The sequence below is a fragment of the Ahaetulla prasina genome, chromosome 6 (assembly GCF_028640845.1).
Source record: "Ahaetulla prasina isolate Xishuangbanna chromosome 6, ASM2864084v1, whole genome shotgun sequence".
Taxonomy (NCBI): domain Eukaryota; kingdom Metazoa; phylum Chordata; class Lepidosauria; order Squamata; family Colubridae; genus Ahaetulla; species Ahaetulla prasina.
In genome coordinates, this window is record NC_080544.1 from 25,783,629 (window position 1) to 25,805,755 (window position 22,127).

Consider the following 22,127-nt stretch of genomic DNA (forward strand, 5'->3'; position numbering starts at 1 on the left):
AAAGACAAATTCTTTGGGTGTCCAATCACACTTGGCCAATAAAGAATTCTATTCTATTCTATTCTATTCTATTCTATTCTATTCTATTCTATTCTATTCTATTCTATTCTATTCTATTCTATTCTAATTAATTGTAATATGTGTTTCTCAGTAGTGAGCTGCCCTGAGTTGTTGGGCAGTTATAGAAATCAATCAATCAATCAAATAAGTAAATAAATAAATAAATAAATACTATCTTCCCCACCATGTACATCCGTGACAGCAGGACACTCAAATAATATTTATTTCTGCTTTCTTAAATAAATATGTCTTCTTTTTCCTTTAAAACGTTTTCACAAATGGAAGCACATTTCTGCTTCTGGAGTCCCTGGGTGTAACATTTTCCTTTATAAGGAAAGCTAAATTGATCTGTTATGCTCCTTATTGACTGTCACAGACAAAAAGTACATTCTTTCGTGGCCTCTGACTCGGCATCAAAAAAGTGGCTGATGAAGAAATTTCACTTCATCCTCTAGGATTTATTTGCATGATACAATTTAACTGAGATTTGAATAACACAGAATAATGGAATTTAATAGAAGAGATCTTTAAAGCCTTTGTAAAATTCAAAGTCACCAAGGCTCTATTGCACAAAAGATAAAAGGAAGGAAACAGTGATGAGTTCAGAGTCTAAATGATATTAAAACAATAGTGAATAAATGCCATTTTTGAATGTAGCTTTTGTACTTTCCAATGAGCTTATCATCTAATCCAAGGGTCTTCAACCTTGGCAACTTTAAGACTTGTGGACTTCAACTCCCAGAGTTCATCAGCTAGCAAAGCTGGCTGATGAACTCTGGAAGTTGAAGTCCACAAGTCTTAAAGTTGCCAAGGTTGGAGACCCCTGATCTAATCAGCAAGGCCATTTTTTAAAAAAACAGAACAAGACAGATCACAATACTTTTGGGAAGCATCAAAATTGTAAGCATGCTATATTCTTTTATTCTTTTATTTTTAATTTATTTGAACAGTTCTAAAAGCATAAGAATTAGCGCTCTCAGGAAGAACTCCACTGTCTAGGCAAGGATGGGCATGTGCCATTATCCCTGTTGAACAACTGGGCATCGGGAACAACTGGGCAGGTCTACAGACAAGTCATTCAATTACCTACCTTCTGCCCATCTTAAGCTTGTGAAATATAGAAAGATGGTTTGTGTCAAAAGTTGGCATTTGCAAACCAAGAAAAACCTTTTACTGTTTCTTGCAACTTTCTTCAGACGTGCTTTTTCAGGAGGCAGCTGGACTTTGTTTTTTTGTTTGAAGACGTTTCGCTTCTCATCCAAGAAGCTTCTTCAGCTCTGACAAGATAGTGGGGAATGGAAGGATTTATATTCCTTGCTGACAGCTGGTCATTTGCATCCTTTTAGAGGGTCATGGAGGTTTATATGTGTCTTCAGGATCACCTGAGTAGTGTTCTTGGTTTCTCTAGTCTGCAATTTTTTTCCTCTGGAAATCCATTCCTACTCCCACACCATTTAAAGCAGGGGTCTCCAACCTTAGTTCCTTTGCTGGCTGAGGGACTCTGGGAGTTGAAGTCCACAAGTCTTAAAGGGACCAAGGTTGGAGACCCCTGATTTAAAGGGTATTCATCCCAAATTGTATGGGTAAAAGTCTGTAGAGATTCTGTCATCCAGGTCATGGTTGTCCCAAAGGTGCTTTTTCAGGAAGGAAGTGGATTTTCTTGTTTTTTCTTTGAAGACGTTTCGCTTCTCATCCAAGAAGCTTCTTCAGCTCTTGACAGGATAGATTTCCAGAGGAAAAAAATTGCAGACTACAGGAACCAGGAGCGCTACTCAGGTGACACTGAGGATACAGATAGATCTCCAAGTGCTTTAATGACCGTCTAAAACAGTGCTTCTCAAATAGTGGGGCGGGCCCCCCAGGGGGGGCGCGAGGCTCCGTAAAGGGGGGCGCGTTTGACCTCGGCAAACACTGTCATAACAACCTAATGATACTATTTACAGTCGTGCGGGGGGGCGCGAAAAATGTTTTCTTCTTCCTAGGGGGGCATGACAGAAAATAATTGAGAAGCACTGGTCTAAAAGGATGCAAATGACTGCAAGGAATATAAGTCCTTCCATTCCCCACTATCCTGTCAGAGCTGAAGAAAGCTTCTTGGACGATGTCCTCAAAGAAAAACCAAGAAAGTCCACTTACCTCCTGAAAAAGCACCTTTGGAGCAACAACCATGACCTGGATGACTGATAATCTCTACAAACTTTTTTTCAGAATTAACCTGATAGCACCTTTTCATACTAACCATTTCATTAAAAGGGATAGCCGTGCAAAATGTAATAAAATTAGTTCTTCAGAAAAGCTGATTAGACTGCATGATTCACTTAAAAGCAGCCTTTCCTGCTGCCTTGAAAGAGGCGGTGGTGAGACCCCTCCTCAAGAAGCCTTCCCTGGACCCAGCTGTTTTAGGAAATTATCGTCCGGTCTCCAACCTTCGCTTCACGGCGAAGGTTGTAGAGAGTGCGGTGGCACGTCAATTACCCCAGTACCTGGATGAAACTGTCTATCTAGACCCGTTCCAGTCCGGCTTTCGACCCGGATACAGTATGGAGACGGCTTTGGTCGCATTGGTTGATGATCTCTGGGGGGCCAGGGACAAGGGTTATTCATCTGCCCTGGTCCTATTAGACCTCTCAGCGGCTTTCGATACCATCGACCATGGTATCCTGCTGCGCCGGCTGGGGAGTTTGGGAGTGGGAGGCACCATTTATTGGTGGTTCTCCTCCTATCTCTCTGACCGGACGCAGACGGTGTTGGCAGGGGGGCAGAGATCGACCCCGAGGCGCCTCATGTGTGGGGTGCCGCAGGGGTCAATTCTCTCGCCTCTCCTGTTCAACATCTATATGAAGCCGCTGGGTGAGATCATCAGTGGTTTTGGGGTGAGGTACCAACTGTACGCTGATGATACGCAGCTGTACTTTTCCACGCCGGGCCACCCCAACGAAGCTATCAAAGTACTGTCCCGGTGTCTAGAAGCCGTACAGGTCTGGATGGGGAGGAACAGGCTCAAGCTTAATCCCTCCAAGATGGAGTGGCTGTGGATGCTGGCAACCTGGTACAGTCAGCTGCAGCCGCGGCTGACTATTGGGGGCGAGTCATTGGCCCCGATGGAAAGGGTGCGCAACTTGGGTGTTCTCCTGGATGGGCAGTTGTCTTTTGAAGATCACTTGAAGACCGTCTCCAGGAGAGCTTTTTATCAGGTCCGCCTGATTCGCCAGTTGCGCCCCTTCCTGGACCGGGATGCCCTATGCACGGTCCCTCATGCTCTTGTTACCTCTCGCTTGGACTACTGCAATGCTCTCTACATGGGGCTCCCCTTGAAGAGCACCCGGAGGCTCCAGTTAGTCCAAAATGCAGCTGCGCGGGTGATAGAGGGAGCGGGTCGGAGCTCCCATGTAACACCTATCCTGCGCAGACTGGACTGGCTGCCTGTTGTCTTCCGGGTGCGCTTCAAGGTATTGGTTACCACCTTTAAAGCGCTCCATGGCTTAGGACCGGGATACTTACGGGACCGTCTACTGCCATCTTGTACCTCCCAGCGACCTGTGCGTTCTCACAGAGAGGGACTCCTTAGGGTGCCGTCAGCCAAGCAATGTCGACTGGCGGCTCCCAGGGGAAGGGCCTTCTCTGTGGGGGCTCCTACCCTGTGGAACGAACTTCCCCCTGGACTTCGACAACTACCTGACCTTCGGACCTTTCGCCGCAAACTTAAGACTTATTTATTCCGTCTTGCAGGACTGGCTTGAATTTTTAAATCCTTTAGCTGATTTTATGGGTTTTAAATTTTTATCAATTTTATAAGGTTTGATTGTATTTTAAAATGGAGCCAAATTTAATAAGTTTTTTAATGTCTGTTTTTAGTATTGTATGTGTTTGTTGCTGTATTTTATTTTGGCTGTAAACCGCCCTGAGTCCTTCGGGAGAAGGGCGGTATACAAATTAAACAATAATAATAATAATAATAATAATAATAATAATAATAATAATAATAATAATAATAATTATTATTATTATTAAAAACTGCAGTGGTTCATGACCAAAAAGGTGCTAAAATCGGGCATAATTCACTTAACAACCATTTTGCTGAGCAATGGGAACTCTGGTTCCAACTGTGGCCGTAAGTCAATGACTGTCTGTATGGCTAAAATTTAACACTTGTGAAAACAAGGCTAATTATGGTCCTTTGGTTTTATTGCCTGCCACCAACATACAAGGCCTGTCCTTCAGATGTATCTCATTTTGTTAAAGGAAGCACAACATATTTTAGCATAAAGATAGGTTTAGAATAACCCTGGAAGCTTTGAAAGAAGTGAGAAATGGTAGAACAAAAACCCTGAAAATGATGGATCTGTCTGGATGTACAAGCATCAGCATTTGGGGAACAGCTCCCGTCTGCTCCAATTACTATAAAACAGCAAAATCAAGGAAAGCGTTTCACAGCTTGAAGCAGAACAGAGAATAGAGTTCTTTATTGGCCAAGTGTGATTGGACACACAAGGAATTTGTCTTTGGTGTATATGCTCTCAGTGTACATAAGGAGAATAAAATACATTCATCAAGAATAAAAAGATCCAACACTTAGTGATAGTTAAGGTTTCTAATAAGCTAGCAAATTGTACTAGGAAACAAGTAAAACCAATATAAATTGAAAGATACAAGCACATGGTTATAGTAATAAGTGGCAAGAGATAGATACTAGTATGGAAGAGAAGAATAATAGTAATACTGTCTTAGTAAATAATTTGACAGTGTTGTGGGAATTAGTTGTTAAGCAGAGTGATGGCATTCAGGAAAAAACTATCCTTGTGTCTAGTTGTTCTGGTGTGCCGTGATGGCAAACCTATGGCACGCGTGCCACAGGTGGCATGCAGAGCCATATCGGTGGACACGCGAGCATTGCCCTAGCTCAACTCTAACACGCATGCACGTGCCGGCCAGCTGATCTTTGGGCCTTCTGGGCCCACCTGAAGTGGGGAAACAGGCTGTTTTCAGCTTCCAGAGGGCCTCCGGGGATGTGGGGAAGGCTGTTTTCACTCTCCCCAGGCTCCTAGAAAGGTTCTGGAGCCTGGGGAGAGCAAAAAAATGGGCCTTCCAGTCCCACCATGCCATCACGTTCCAGAAGCAGGAGAGCCGGGGGGTCTTGTGCAGGGCGCATGTGCAGGGCGCATTAAATTATGGGTGTGGGCACACATGTGTGCGACCTCCCCGCGTTCCCCCACTTTTGGCACACGTCGGCAAAAAGGTTAGCCATCACTGCGGCATAGCTTCGTTTTGAGAGTAGAAATTGAAACAGTTTATGTCCAGGATGTGAGGGGTTTGTAGATATTTTCACAGCCCTCTTTTTTACTCATCCAGTATACAAATCCTGAATGGAAGGCAGGTTGGTAGCCATTGTTTTTTCTTCAGTTCTAATTATCCTCTGAAGTCTGTGTGTGTCTTGTTGGGTTGCAAAACAAAACAAAAAAATACTTCTTCTCCAATAGCTCCCATTTCATGTGAGAACTACAAAATTTCCAGGAGCCTGGACACTACATAGAAGATGAAATCCAACACCGCATTCTGATACTGATATTTAATTTACTTTGTATTCCAAAGCATCAATAAAAAAACAAGAGGAGGCACACACACACACACACACAAAATCGGTGGAGGAAGAAACATCATAAACAAAGCAAAGTGTTGCTTAGAGAGGCCCTGAGCTGCCAGTTGTGCTTCATGGACCTCAAAAACAGCTGCGATTTCTGGAGTCAGGCAGGCCAAAGATATTTTGGAGAGACCCCTCGTGGGGCTACTATGAAACCACTGGTTTTCCACAGCACTTTTTCTAGTGTGCTTTGGAGGCTGAAGGGAGATACCCAAAACATCTGAGAAAAATAGTGGTTATTTTCCTCCATATTTCAGATAAAGTATTTTAGAGGTATTCATCTTCATACCCAATTATTCTTTTAAACGAGAAATGATAAGCTATGATAACTTTTATTGTCATTTTTTTCTGTGAATGCAATGGCACACATTAAAAATGAATTTCTGGTGATTATATATCACCAATATGTCTTGGTGTATTCGGGTCTCTTCCCGTGTAGGGTTGAGAGTATCTTGGCGATGTTTTGACAAGGTCTCACTTGTCATCTTCAGGCTGGTGCTTACGGCTTCATGCTTGTGCAAGCAAAGCGTGGTCGGAGCTGCCGTCTCTCTATAAATACTGGTGGGGAGTATTGGCTTTGTTGCTGTAAGCGGGTTGAATGGCTGTGTGGTTGCATCTTGATTGGTAGGTGGAGTTGGTGTTTGCAGATTAGTCGGCTGTTTCATAGCATCCTCTGCGGGTGTGGTCCTAGTTGTGTGCCCATTAGTCTTTTGTGTTGGGTACAACTGGGGCCACACCCACACAGGATGCTATGAAACAGCCAACTAATCTGCAAACACCCACTCCACCTACTAATCAAGATGCAACCACACAGCCAACCAACCCGCTTACAGCAACGAAGCCAACACTCCCCACCTCCTCACCAATATTTATAGAGAGACGGCAGCTCCGACCACGCTTTGCTCGCACAAGCATGAAGCCGTAAGCACCAGCCTGAAAATGACAAGTGAGACCTCGTCGAAATGTCGCCAAGATACTCTCAACCTTACACGGGAAAAGACCCAAATACGCCAAGACTTACATACCTATACCCATGAAAACCTACGAAAACAAATTTCCAGAGTGACCATAAACAAATGTCTTCACAGAGCCTCTTATGCTTTTCAGTTAACCTACTAAAAGGCTACAGAAAGCCTTGTAATGAACAAAAAATGTCAGGTTCCATTAAAGAAAATTGAATTCAATCACTTTTCTTTCTACCCCAAGATAAGACTGATGAACAGAAGCCACGAAGGGTCTCATAACAAAGATGTGGCATTTGCAGGGCTGGGAGGAGGACAACAAAAGCAGTGTCATGTTTTCACAGTGCAATCCCCTTTTCTATGCGTGGTACACAGCACTCCATCCACATAGTAAAAAGGAAGAAACTCAGGGAAAAGGTGCTTTCTCACCAAACCAGCAAGTATTTGGCAGATACTCACAATTAAAGATATTCGCATCTCAGTTTGTCTAACTGAAGGTCTAACTGAAGGTTCCATAGTCAATTTAGGTCAGTAAATTTAACAACACCTAGATTTTATCACTAATCACCTTTTCAAGTGTGATTAGTGTTTGAAAACTTTTCAATCAAGTTTTTTTTTCTTAACTTATCCAGCCTAGTCTTATTATATTCTCGTTCTTTCAAAATGTAAACCATGTCACAGCATGTTATTAAAACAAGCAAGATCCCCCAAAAGTTTTTCTGAGAAACCAAACAGATCTTCTAGAATTGCTTAACCCTTATAAGGCTACATCTCCAACCTTTCAAATTGACAACTGATCCAAAAAGCCATCATGATTAGTAAAGTCAAGAGCAGCTAGGATTCACAAAAGCATTGCTAAAATTACGCTTCCTATCCAAAGGGATTCCCCACCGCGATTAAAATATTCTCTTTTGTAAACTCAACTTAATTTTGATCGTAATAAAACGCTAAGCACGCATTCCGCTCTGTGTGCATTTAGACAAAATCAAAGAATGATGGCAGGGCTACATAAGGCATTTTTGAAATAATAATTTTGTCTAGGAAAAACGTCACTGGAATTAGTTATTAAAAGCACCACTGGTAACTTCAAAACTTAAATTAAAAGGAGGGGGAAATGAAGAAGTACACAGTTTTTCTGATATGCAAAGGAAGAAGAAAGTGAATGACTCTTTCAGCTAATAGTTGAACATACAGAGAATTATTAGTATGGAGGCCTAGGGAATTAATCAAGATAAAATACAATAAGGTAAGTAAGCACCACTAGGAAAATCCACCTCACCCTATTAAAAGATAAAACCTATTGTGGAAGTGAAATGCTGCAAGCTTATCACCAATTCTCAGCATGATGTCATTTCTTTAACATTACCAATGCAAACTCTGTTCAGGATCAGTTTGAAAAAACCTATATTATTATTTTCAAAAGCAATGTCAAGGACACAGAAAAGTGTTCAGTCCCCTAGATTTCAATTTCTGGCCCCAAGAACGGCAGTTTGTAGCCCTGATTAGAAACTTGAAGGGAGAGCCAGTTTGGGTACTAGCCTAGAAACCAGGAGAGCAAGAGTTCTAGCTTCACATTAGTCATGAAAATCGGCTGGGTGACCTTGGGATAATCAATTTCTCTCTGCCCAACTTACCTGACATGGTTGTTGTTGTGGAGAAAACAGGAACACAGGTAATCTTCAATTTAAAGGTAAAGGTAAAGGTTCCTCTTGCACATATGTGCTAGTCGTTCCTGACTCTAGGGGGTGGTACTCTTTTCCCTGATACCTAAGATGGCGCCGACGAAGGCTGCCTCGGTGAAATGCTCTCTAATTGTTTCTGTATCTTTTCTTTTATGTACACTGAGAGCATATGCACCAAGACAAATTCCTTGTGTGTCCAATCACACTTGGCCAATAAAATTCTATTCTATTCTATTCTATTCTATTCTTTCAAAGCCGAATAGCCAGCGCTGTCTGAAGATATCTCCATGGTCATGTGGCCGGCATGACTAAATGCCAAAGACACACGGAACGCTGTTACCTTCCCACCAAAGGTAGTCTCTATTTTTCTACTTGCATTTTTTATGTGCTTTCGAACTGCTAGGTTGGCAGAAGCTGGGACAAGTAACAGGAGCTCACCCCGTTACGCAGCACTAGGGATTCAAACCACTGAACTGCTGACCTTTCGATTGACAAGCTCAGCATCTTAGCCACTGACCCACCATGTCCCCTCAACTTATAGCTATTCATTTAGTGACTATTTACATCTGTACTCAATAACAAGAGTCACAGAGTTCCTCACACTTATGACTGTTACAGCATCCCCACGATCATGTGATCAAAATTTGGGTGCTTGGCAACCAGTGTGAATTTACGACAGTTGCAGCATCCTGGAGTCATGTGATCGCCCTCTGCAACTTTCTCAGTTGACTTCCAACAATGGAAGTCAGTGGAGGAAAACCAGTTTCACTTAATGACCATGATTCACTTAACCGCAATGATTCGCCCAACAGCCATGGCTAGAAAAGTGGTAACATTGGACATGATTCACTTAACAACCATTTTGCTTAGCAACTGAAATTCTGGTCTCGGTTGTGGTAGTAACTCAAGGACTACCTGTATCATGTATGTTTGCTGCCTTGAGTTACTTATAAAATAAGACAGATGGGATAAAAATGTAATAAATACGGTAAATAAATATATAAACAAACAACAAATGCAGCCTTTGGTGGAGGGGGAAAAGAAGAAACACAGCACATTAGAAGCCCAGTAAAGTAATGAGAAAAAACTAGGAGTAGGTTGGATGGCACTGGTGAAACTTCATGATCTACTTAAAGAGTTTGGTTGAAGGTTTTGGTTTTGAGGAGTGAGAAGAAAATGACAGTCTCTAGGTCATCTCTACCTATCTTTGCATCAAAATTATAATAGGCAGTAAATGGGTTGAAACTATGCCTCATGGCTGCCCAGTTCTTGGGAACTGTTTTGGACATAGATCATTGACCTCAGAAAGCCACTGCAGCCTGCAACTGAACAGCAGGATGAATTACAGTCACCAGCAGATTCCAGGACTTTAACAAGCAATTTAAACAGTTATGTACACAAGCACTGCACTCTTTGCTTCAAAGTCATATATGTATAAGAATAGAACAGAATAGAACAGAATAGAATTCTTTATTGGCCAAGCGTGATTGGACACACAAGGAATTTGTCTTTGATGCATAAGCTCTCAGTGTACATAAAAGATATAAGAGATAAATCATGATCATATAGGCATCATAAATACATACATCATGAATCATAAGATACATAACTTAGTCTGGTAGAGGAAGTCTAGCACTGTTTTTTTTTCTGCTTAGGAATAGGAATAGGATTTTTTATTGGCCAAGTGTGATTGTACACACAAGGAATTTGTCTTCGGTGCATAAGCTCTCAGTGTACATAAAAGAAAAGATAAGTTCATCAAGAATTCTAAGGTACAATACTTAATGATAGTCATAAGGTATAAAATAAGCAATCAGGAAACAATATCAATATAAATCGTAAGGATACAAGCAACAAAGTTACAGTCATACAGTCATAAGTGGAAGGAGATGGGTGATGGGAACGATGAGAAGATTAATAATAGTACAGATTTAGTAAATAGTTTGAAAGTGTTGAGGGAATTATTTGTTTAGCAGAGAGATGGCGTTCAGGGAAAAAATTATTCTTGTGTCTAGTTGTTCTGGTGTGCAGTGTTCTGTAGTATCGTTTTGAGGGTAGGAGTTGAGACAGTTTATACCCAGGATGTGAGGGGTCTGTCAATATTTTCACAGCCCTCTTTTTGACTCGTGCATTATACAGGTCCTCACTGGAAGGCAGGTTGGTAGCCATTGTTTTTCTGCTTAGGAATAGGAATAGGATTTTTTATTGGCCAAGTGTGATTGGACACACAAGGAATTTGTCTTGGTGCATATGCTCTCAGTGTACATAAAAGAAAAGATATGTTCATCAAGAATTCTAAGGTACAATACTTAATGATAGTCATAAGGTATAAATAAGCAATCAGAAAACAATCAATATCAATATAAATCGTAAGGATACAAGCAACAAAGTTACAGTCATACAGTCATAAGTGGAAGGAGATGGGTGATGGCAACGATGAGAAGATAAATAGTAGTGCAGATTTAGTAAATAGTTTGACAGTGTTGAGGGAATTATTTGTTTAGCAGAGTGATGTCGTTCGGGGAAAAAACTGTTCTTGTGTCTAGTTGTTCTGGTGTGCAGTGTTCTGTAGCATCGTTTTGAGGGTAGGAGTTGAAACAGTTTATACCCAGGATGTGAGGGGTCTGTCAATATTTTCACAGCCCTCTTTTTGACTCGTGCATTATACAGGTCCTCCCTGGAAGGGAGATTGGTAGCCATTGTTTTTTCTGCAGTTCTAATTATTATTAGTTCTTTTCTGCTTACAAGCCCTTCTGTACTTTTAGGAAAAGAGAAAATACTTCTCAAACTAGAAAAGGGTAAGGAAACAAACTCCCTCCCCCGAATACTTTGGAAATCTGAATTCACGGGCTTAGGTTTTATTAGCAACTGAGCATGCTATGAGAAAATCCTGGGCTCTCTCTCTCTCACACACGGAATGTCAAGACACTGTTGACAAGAAATCCCTCAACTAGTTCTGGCTGCCAATCAAAGATCAAACAAGCTTGCGGAGGGAATTACGGTTGCAGCAAATGACACTTTAAAAATCAACGGGCAGCCCACCTATCCGTGAGATTCTTTCCTCTTCACAGTAGCTGTGGCACGGAGATGACAAAGTGAGTTTGCTATCAGGTGAATATATGGAGGAAGTTGATTATCCCCAAATTGCAAGGGGGAAAAAACAAAGCATAAGACAAGTTCCATCAAAAGTAATTGTAATTGAGAACGAAAACTTTATAGATTTAACAGAAACAATTATCCTTTATTAATGGATATGTCTATCTCTATTACATATTGCATATACCACATCACACAGTCTGGTGTAGTGGCTAAGAAACTAGGCTAGAAAATGGACGACCAAGATTTCTAGTCTTCCCTTGAACATAGAAGCTGACTTAGTAATTTTGGTCCAGTCACTCTCGCTCAGCCCAACACATTTCACTGTGGAAAATACTGTGTTTTCTCTAAAATAAGACCCTGTCTTATATTTTTTGAACCCCGAAATAAGCACTTGGCCTTATTTTTGGGGAGGTCTTATTATTTTGGGGCATGTGGAGGAAACCAGAGGAACTGGCAGGGACTGGCTGCGCGTGTATTTAAATATTTTCAGGGAGGGCTTATTTTCGGGTGCGTGTATCTTATTTTAGTGCATATGCTCAAAAGCCCAATTGGACTTATTATCAGGGGATGTCTTATTTTAGGGGGAAACAGGGTATTGTGGGTGAAATGCCATCCTATCGAAGTTGACTACTGGGTTGCTTTTTCACTTTATCCAAATTGATAAGATTGAAGGAGTCCAGAAATGGGCAACAAAAGTGGTGCCCTATCTGAGGGACAAAACATATCAGAAGAAATCGGAGGAACTGAATATATACAGCCTGGAAGACAGAAGGAAAAGGGGGTGATATGATTGAGACCTTTAAATATATTAGAGGTGTGAATAAAGTTCTAGAAGGAAGTATTTTCAATATTAAGCAAAAAATCAAGAATGCAGGGCGTAGTCTTGTAGGAAGTTAGCACCCACTCCTCTCCTAGGAAAATGAAATATTTTAGGAATTATTAAAAAGGAAGAATATTATGTTTTCTGTAAGGGGCGTGCATAAGAGCACCAACGTGCCTACCATTCCTGTCCTAATGTTCCCTTTGATTGTATACAATTTCATATAGTTATTACATACTTATGGTTATATATATGCTTATATATCGTATAGTTATTTCATGCTTATGCTTATATATAATGTTGTGACAAATAAAATAAATAAATAAATAAAATAAATGTTTCTAAAGATCAACTCAGAACCTCAGCTCCCTGCCCCCCCTCCAGCAGATATTTTGGTGCCAACCTATCTACAAGACAAAGGCTGGGCCAGCTTATCTAAAAGACTTGGCCCTCAGTACATGATAGAATTAGCCCTCATTCAAGATCCAAACAAGGCAAAGCCATTAAGCCATAATAGGAATTGCCCAAAGCCCCTTCATTACATCACCCAGCTAGATTTAACCAAGCATGGGAGTCTGACAACCAATCAGGATACATTTCTCGCCACAGGAACAGGAAGCAAGTTCAAAGCCCAATAGAGGGTATAAATCTCTCTTCCTCTCTCACCCAAGTACTCTTTTTGCCCAGGACCTCAAACCACGTGGTCCCATCCACCATTAAACCATCTTTCCAAGCAATCTCTATGTTTCCAGTGTCTTTCTTCCCACTTGGAACTAAACCCAGATGGACATTTCTTCCAATATTCTCAAACTGACAGGTTAAGAAAAGGTAAAGGAGTCCCTGTGGCTTTTACTCTGCTTGCTGAGTATAGGGGGCGCTCTCATCTGCATTTCAAGGCCAGTGAGCAAGTGCTGTCTGAAGACATTTCCATGGTCACGTGGCTGGCATGATGTCACAGAACACTGTTACCTTCCCACCAAAGTGATACCTCTTTATCTACTTCCATTGGTATGCTTTAGAACTGCTACGCTGGCAGGAGCTGGGGTGAGGATGGGAGCTCACTCCATTGCATGGAGCTTGGGTCTCCAATCTGGGTTGCTGGCTTTGCATATGACAAGCCCAGTGTCTTAATTGCTGAGCCACCACACCACCAAATTGACAGGACGGAAGTTCAAAAGTAATGTTAGAAAGTATGACTTCATAGAGAGTAGTGGAAGCTTGGAACAAGCTCAGCGGAGGTACGTGGGTCAATCATCAATAACTGAGTTTAAACTTGCATGTCCATTATCTGACAAAAAGAAAAATAAATGAAAATAATAATAATGGAAAAATAATAAACCACTGAATTAAAAAGAAACACCCCCCCCACCTCAATAAACTAAAATGGATCACTAGGTCTCTTTCCACCATCAGTTTTCCATGTCGATATGTTTTTAAATCAATATACTTGTTAGCTCAAACTATAAAAATAATAATTCTGCACATTTTATTTCAATGCAGGCAACGTTCTTGACTTTATCTTTTATTTCGGTTACAAACAACTCAGTCGTAATAATGCTTTCCTATGTGACAGTTTTCATTTGCTATAAAGGTGCATTAAGGAACAGTATTTAATATGTAATTTGAGATATACTGTAATGTTTATCATAATACTCAGTCCATCTTTCTTCTTTCTGGGTTTCTTCTTGAAGATGAAGCTGCAAGATTTAATTTATTATTGATATTATCACGTATAAATTTTAAATATCAAATTTAAGGTTCCTCTCTGAAAATTTTGTGCATGACAACTAATATTCGTGTAAACATTTATTCATGAAAATGAGTGATGATTCTGGAGATAACAAAGTCTTAATTTTATGCATTCCTAGATTTCCAGGATCATAATACAATGTGAATTTATCTAGCAAAGTGAAATAAAGACTCTGATAAAGAAATGTCTGTAGCTTCTACCTTCTGACAGAATTCAAATGCACTAAATAGAAACTTTATTCCAATCTAATTTGTTTATAAAGATCTGAGACCCTTCCTGGCTGGTTTAACTGGTTTCAAAGTACGCTTAAGTAGTGCTTAAAACTCTAAATACACTAAAAAGAATGGATTTTCTGTTGGAAATCCTGTTTTAGGATCAACTCATTCCTCTTTGCCAAATCAGGTTGGGCATATTTGTGAGTGTACAATATTAGTCTGGTTTATAACTGTTATAAAAGGTGTTTTTTACAAAAGGGATAGAGATTTACTGGGGTAAAAATAAATACCCAGATGGTCTCATGGTTAACTTTTATTAACATTTGGAAATGCTTCTTCCCCTGACAGATATAATTCATGATAATATAATTTCTTTAATAGCAGTTGACCTAGGATATACTTCATTGTATTTTTCAAAAAGCAGATTAATTTTAGACAGTTATAACCTAAGATATTCACGACAGCTTATTTTAATTGACCAAAACAGCATTAAATTATAACTATCAAATATTCCTTGAAATTGATTAATGTATAGGTATGTCCTTTTTAGTCCTACAAGAAAGAGATTATCACACTAAATGAATATTACATTTGACATAAAGAGCACATGTAACATATAAGTTTTTAAAAAGAAAGCCAAACTCATCCGCTTTCATGTTTTTGTGTATAATATTGGAAAGATGGCAGGCAAGTAGGAAGGTAGATGAATGAATGGGTGGAGAGAGAGAGGGAGAGAGACATAATAAGAGAGATAATGAGAGAGCAAGACATTTAATCTTATGGGGCAAAGTTTGGGACACATGTAAGAGATGAAATCAGGTCAGAAAACTAAAAGCAAGAGCGTGTTGTTTTTTTTACTGCAGAATAGAAATATTTTGTGCTGCAATATGGTATGTTTTATTTTTTAGCCCACTGCTCCAGAATCAACCAACCATTCATCTGGCTATCTGGGATATTTCAGGAAATCTAAACGCATCTGGATACTCATGGGAAGTGAAAGGAATAAGACCTCCTGGGTGCACAGATTATACCATCTGCTTAAATAAGCTGTGTCCCTGGTAATTAAAGCTAATGATATTAATATAACAAATCTGAAAGCAAATGGAAAGTGAGTTAAGCGAGATCCCTGTGTGGATTATTAGACACTGACCTCGAGTTTGAGAATGTCATGCTGAAGCTTCCGCTGGAACTCCAAGAAGTGGGAGATGGTCAGTTTCCCCTTCAAATCAGCTCCAAAAAAGTATGTCGTCAATGCGGAATTGAAGCCGGTCTTCAACGTGTTCCCAGTAGTTGAACGGTCCCTATGACGCATCCCCATGCTAGTCTGGGAACGAATGATGCTCTGAACCTACAGAGGGCAAAACAGCAACAGCAATAGCATTTAGAGTTATACACTGTCCAAGAGTGAGCTTCAAAATTTTTAGCAAGGGGTTCTCTGTCCGGTTGCTGGGTGGGCGTGGCCATGGTGGGCGTGGCCTACTCAGCCTCTCACCGCCGTGGGAGGGCGTTATTGCCCGCCCTGGGCTCCCCGGGCTCCTTAGCCTCCAAGAGGGCAAAAATGGCCTCCCAAGGCTCTGGAGGCCCTCTGGAGGCTGGAAATGGCAGCCTTCTTGAACTTCTGGTAGGCCCTTTTTTCGCCCTCCTCAAGCCTCCACACATGCCCTGCATGTACCATCCAAAATGGGCCACATGGGGACTCCTGGGAAGGGTGGGGTGGAAGGGGCCAGCCAGAAGTGGGATTTGGGGGTTCTCCAAACTGTACAGAATCTTAGTTACAAGTTCTCCCGAACCCTTGCGAACCCTCAGCAGCCCATCCCTGATACTGCCCCACCATAGCTCTTTATAGCACTCTCTGGGAGATTTACAGTGTAAGCATTGTTTGCATATTGCCCCCAACAATCTAGGTCCAGTTTACTGACCTCGGAAGGATGGAAGGCTGAGTCAACCTTGAGCCAGTCAGGATAAAACTTCTGGCTGTGGGCAGAGTTTACCTGCAATACTGCATTCTAACCACTCCGCTACTATGACTCAGAAGTTGAATAGCCAGCTATAACTAGGCAGATGGGGTTATCTCCCCAAAATGACTGAAGCTACTATTTATTTTAATGTGCACATTAAATTGAATTTTCAACCCTTTAGAGCAGGGCTGTCAAACTCCCGGTCCACAGGCTAGAAGCGTCATGCGCTGACCAAACCCCTGCCCGGTTTAGCGAAGGGGAAAAAAGTCCCGATATGTCACGTGACATATCAAAGCAATCAAAACTTTGGGAAAGATATTCAGATGATGGAATAGGTTTCTATCTGCAGAGATGAGACTCATGCAATTGTTTTCCCTCTGACACTCTATGGAACTAAAAGCTGGACATACGCTGCATGTAGAGAAACAAACAACTGTTGCAGTATTTGACAATTTTTCAGGATCTTGTTCTCAGATTATTGATTTCAGTGAGACAGCAGAAGTGAAAAATGAGGTTATTTTCACACAAGCAAAAATGGTCAGTGTACCTGGCAACTCTAAGTCTAACCCCGATAATAGCAGCATGATTACTAAGTCACTAAATAGAATTAAAAAATGCAGGAAAAAAAATCCCAGCTGCTTTTCAATTGTGCATATGGATTGAAAATACAGATTCAATTAAAAAAAAAAAGAGTTAAGTAGATTAGTTCTGACAATCTGTAAACAAATAGGTCAAGGATATCCTGAAAAATGTATATATTGCTGCTTAAATATTGGATCTGACTTACTTTAACCGCTTTATTTGTAAAATTATTTCAGACTGATTTATGATGTTGAAATTGAATTGTGTGTTGTATTTTCTAAGCTGGCTTCGAAAGACAAAGGAATATTCAGCATAAATCCCTAGCAAGAACAAGATTTCAATTCTTGGCAATATTCTTGGACAGGTTATTAATCATCCAATAGAGAACTGAATTTACGATGTTTCTTTTTATTATGTGACATTCCAATACAATTTAGACTCCAGAGAAATGAAAGGTTACTACTGCCCTAACTTCTCCTCTGACACAATCATTGCAGTCATTTCATCCCAGGTAAAAAAAATCTTGTTTTTCGAATTGGTCAGGAGTCTGCCAGTTTTTAATGTTCCAGTGCAATGGAGTTAATTTTTAAGTACACAATATCACTTCCTCCTATAGTAATAAGAGTAGGTTATTTTAATAGGTAATATATAACTCAACCATCTCAATGGGAAGACTGATGTAGGCAGAAGGTACAGGAAAAAAGGATCATAAAAAAGAATAAAGTACCTTCAGATATAAAAATTCTATAGAGGAATTATTGAGCCTGTCATCTGTACCTCTATAACTGTCTGGTTTGGCAACCCAACAAGACAGACACAGACTTCAACGGATAATTAGAACTGCAGAAAAAAACAATTGCTACCAACCTGCCTTCCGTTGAGGACCTGTATACTGCACGAGTCAAAAAGAGGGCTGTGAAAATATTTACAGACCCCTCATATCCTGGATATAAACTGTTTCAACTTCTACCCTTAAAACGACACGATAGGACACTGCAAACCAGAACAACTAGACACAAGGACAGCTTTTTCCTGAATGCCATCACTCTGTTAAACAACTAATTCCCACAACAGTCAAGCTATTTACTAAGATTAGATTGCTATTCTTCTTCTCATCCTTCCTATTACCTATCTCCTCCCACTTATGACTATAACCTTGTTGCTTGTACCTTTACGATTTATATTGTTTTGTTTCCTAGTATGAGTTGATTGCTTATTAAGTATCCTATGACTATCACTAAGTCTTGTATCTTATGATTCTTGATGAATCTATTTTTTTATGTACACTGAGAGCATATGCACTGAAGACAAATTCCTTGTGTGTCCAACGGCACTTGGCCAATAAACTATTCTATTCTATTCTATTCTATTCTATTCTATTCTATTCTATTCTATTCTATTCTATGTCCAATCACACTTGGCCAATAAATTGTTCTGTTCTGTTCTGTTGTATTCTGTGTCCAATCACACTTGGACAATAAATAAATTATTCTACTCTACTCTACTCTATTCTACTCTACTCTAAAACACGGCATTTTCCATTTCAAAATATTACATGCTTTTTAAAAGAGGCTGCTGAGTTGCCCCTGTTGGAAAAGGAGTATTAAACTTTGCCCAAACTCCATTGATGGTGGGTGGGAGGGAGCATCTTAGGGGTTTCATAACTTTCTCCCTTTCCCTCTCTCATGAAGCTTTCATTTGTGGCAAGGGATTCTCAGTGTAAGCAAGTGGGAAATAAAAACATCCAATGGTCTCCAACCACCAACAGTGAGAAAAGAAAAGCAAAAACATTTTTATATGGGGAAAAATAACGAGCAAATTCTGTATCAATCTCAAGGCCACTCAGTAGATTCAGTTGTTGGTAAAGGCAATGGTTCTGGAATTATAATAAAAATTGTAGCTTCTAGCTGTGTTGTCAGAGTCTCTTGGGCAGTTTAGCTTCCTGAAGCTGACACCTCTAAAGTTAGGAGATATTCCAGCCTTAGAAGGGAATATTCAATCTGAATGAAAAGAAGGATTGGAGTGATGTGATAGCAGTGTTCCAGAATTTAAAGGGGCGCCACAAAGAAGAGGGAGTCTCCAAAGTACCTGAATGCAAGACAAGAAGCAATGGGTGGAAACCAATCAAGGAGAGAACCAACTGTTGTGGTCTGCCAGCAGCTTGCGGAGCTGGCAGCGGAGTCAGACAGTGAGGAGGCTGAGGAGGACAATGGGTCAGTCCTGGAGTCAGGGGAAGGCCTAGACAAGAGCTCTGCTTTGGAGGCAGAGATGGGGCCAGGGCTATCTGGGAGTGATGCATGGACTCTGGAGCCTCCAGAGGTGGATAGCAGAGAGGCAGAGGAACAGAAGGAGCCTGCTGCTAGTGCACACATGTGAAGAACTGCCAGAAGGCAAGAGCAGCTAAAGCAAAAAAGACGACTCGGGAGTAAGGCCAAGAGATGATTGGCCCCTCCCATAAGGCTTAAAGACTGCACACCAGAACAACTAGACACAAGAACAGTTTTTTCCCGAAGGCCATCACTCTGCTAAACAAATAATTCCCTCAACACTGTCAGACTATTTACTGAATCTGCACTACTATTAATCGTTTCATAGTTCCCATCACCAATCTCTTTCCACTTATGACTGTATGACTATAACTTGTTGCTGGCAATCCTTATGATTTATATTGATATATTGATCATCAATTGTGTTGTAAATGTTGTACCTTGATGAACGTATCTTTTCTTTTATGTACACTGAGAGCATATGCACCAAGACAAATTCCTTGTGTGTCCAATCACACTTGGCCAATTAAAAAAAAAAAAGAGCAGCAACAGCTCTTGGGTTCTTTGTAGGAAAGCAACAGGGTGCCAAAGAAGACAAAGGTCTGTGATAAGGCTGAAGGACTTTTTCCTGGAATTAATTTGGACTAAACTGAGAATGAAGTAATTCTCAGCTGTTCTAATAAAATATGTTTGTTTAGGACTGACTGTGTCTGGTAATAACTACTTGGGCCTAGGTCACAACACCAACCTAGAACTAAGGAGAAATTTCCTGACAGTTAGAACAATTAATCTATGGAATGATTTGCCTCCAGAAGTTATGAATCCTCCATCACAGGAGGTTTTTAAGAAGAGATTAGACAACCATTTGTCTGAAATGTTACAGGGTCTCCTGCTTGTGCCAGGGGTTGGACTAGATGACCTCCAAGTTTCTTTCTCAAATGTTATTTTATTCTATTCTATCTTGGAAGCGTTAGGAAAGAGAATTTTTCTAATGTTGGCATTGGCAAAAGGCAAAATCAAGCACCCCACACTCGATCCAGAAGGGCACAGCACTTTCTGCTAAAGTCCAAGAATTCCTACCTCGGTGTAATGGCCAAAAACAAAACAAGCCTAGATTTACAATCTGTGTGATATAGTTGGTTAGATGTTGGGGGTAGGACTTGGGACACCAAGCGCTAGTCCATTTTTAGCCTGGTAGCTCTTTCATTAGGCTCTGGGGAAATCCTGAAGGCAGAAGAGTTTATATCTGAACTCATGGAAGAAAAGTAGGCTGGAAATGCAAAAAATGGTAAAAATAATAAAACTGTGAGCTGAGTAAGGGAGGGAAACCATTGTCTTCCTTTATTTATGGACTGCCAGCTGGAGCTTGGCAGAGATTACAACATATTGGAGGCTCTATTTTCAGAGCTCATTAAATATCAGTGAAATAGCTCTGTCTGCAAAATCAAGGTCTTAGATGTGAACAAAAATGCAGAAATATTATATACATTGCTGTCTGGTTCTGTAAGAAAATTCATTCAAAATTTATCGAAGAAGAATTTCAAAACTTGGAACACGTTTAACAAGACATATTCATCATTCTGAAAGAGTGTTGTTTAAATGGATTCAAACGTAAAATGATATAATGCAGGTTGAAATGCTTCAAAACAGTTGTTTTTGGAAGCATTTTGAAGGTCAGGCTTTCTCATAAGACATCTTGATTATTTGTACTGACAATACCAGAGAAATAAAGGCTCAGAAAGATGTTAATTGTGTACTGGTTTTAACCATCTATGATACTCAGGGCGATCAGTCGCCTTAACAGGCTACAACAAACCACGAAAAGAATTGTCATTTTGATATAACATACTAAAAATCAAGCATTGGTTACTCATATAGCATACTGCTTTTCAACGATCTATGATTTTGTTTTGTTTTGTTCTTATATATATGATTCTTATAGACTTTTCATTTAGTGGCATGATGGCATATTTATACCCATTTAGTCACCAGGAGTCAAGCACATTAAAAAGCATCTTTATTTTCATCTGTTTTTAAAGCTCTTTATTTATTGGTTTCCACAGGGCCTCCACAGAGTTCTCACTTTGTGATGGAACTAACATCGAAACTATGCTTAGTTTTTTTAAATAAAAAACCAAAAAAACCAAAAAAAACCAACCCCAAGATTAAATTCATGTAGCTTAAATTCTACATACTTATTTCAGCTTCCTAAAACACTTCCAACTGTTTAGTTTCTGAAAGTAAAGAAAATCCCACTTTGCAAAACTGCGTAATTATTAAATTTGATATTGTTTCAGTATTATTTTGCCGTAATTGAGACAAATGATTACAAGTACAGTTATTTCTTCCTCCTTGAATTTGTTACCTTTGGTAGTATTTTTTCCCCCCTCTTATCATGAAATCAGTTTAACTAGCTATCTTTCGATAAAAGCTTTTATTTTTCTCCCCCTTTGTAGATTTACCTCTGGGGGGCTCTCCCTCATTTAATATTAAGGATATTTTGGGAGTTTGGAAGTGTTAACTCATTTTGCAGTAGAAAAGCAGTTTATGAAAAGCTTGTGAGCTGCAGAATCACACTAGAAAAGCACATATGTGACAGGGATCTTGGAGTCCTAGTGGACAACCATTTAGCAGCAGTGTGCAGCAGCTGCCAAAAAAGCCAACACAGTTCTGGGCTGCATAAACAGAGGGATAGAATCAAGATCACGTGAAGTGTTAATACCACTTTATAATGCCTTGGTAAGGCCACACTTGGAATATTGCATTCAGTTTTGGTCGCCACAATGTAAAAAAGATGCTGAGACTCTAGAAAGAGTGCAGAGAAGAGCAACAAAGATGATTAGGGGACTGGAGGCTAAAACATATGAAGAACGGTTGCAGGAACTCGGTATGCCTAGTTTAATGAAAAGAAGGACTAGGGGAGACATGATAGCAGTGTTCCAATATCTCAGGGGTTGCCACAAAGAAGAAGGAGTCAAACTATTCTCAATGCACCTGAGGGTAGAACAAGAAGCAATGGGTGGAAACTAATCAAGGAGAGAAGCAACCTAGAACTAAGGAGAAATTTCCTGACAGTTAGAACAATTAATCAGTG

At 40.2% G+C, this 22,127-nt stretch overlaps 1 protein-coding gene across 1 annotated transcript in view; it reads right to left on the minus strand.

Annotated features, from left to right (window-relative positions):
- The window catches only part of MICU1 (mitochondrial calcium uptake 1), a 208,849-nt gene that overhangs the window by 69,099 nt on the left and 117,623 nt on the right, over positions 1-22,127 (minus strand). The window contains exon 8 of the mRNA XM_058187904.1: positions 15,377-15,574. Within this exon, the coding sequence (XP_058043887.1) occupies positions 15,377-15,574 (198 nt within the window). The remainder of the gene's footprint in view (positions 1-15,376; positions 15,575-22,127) is intronic.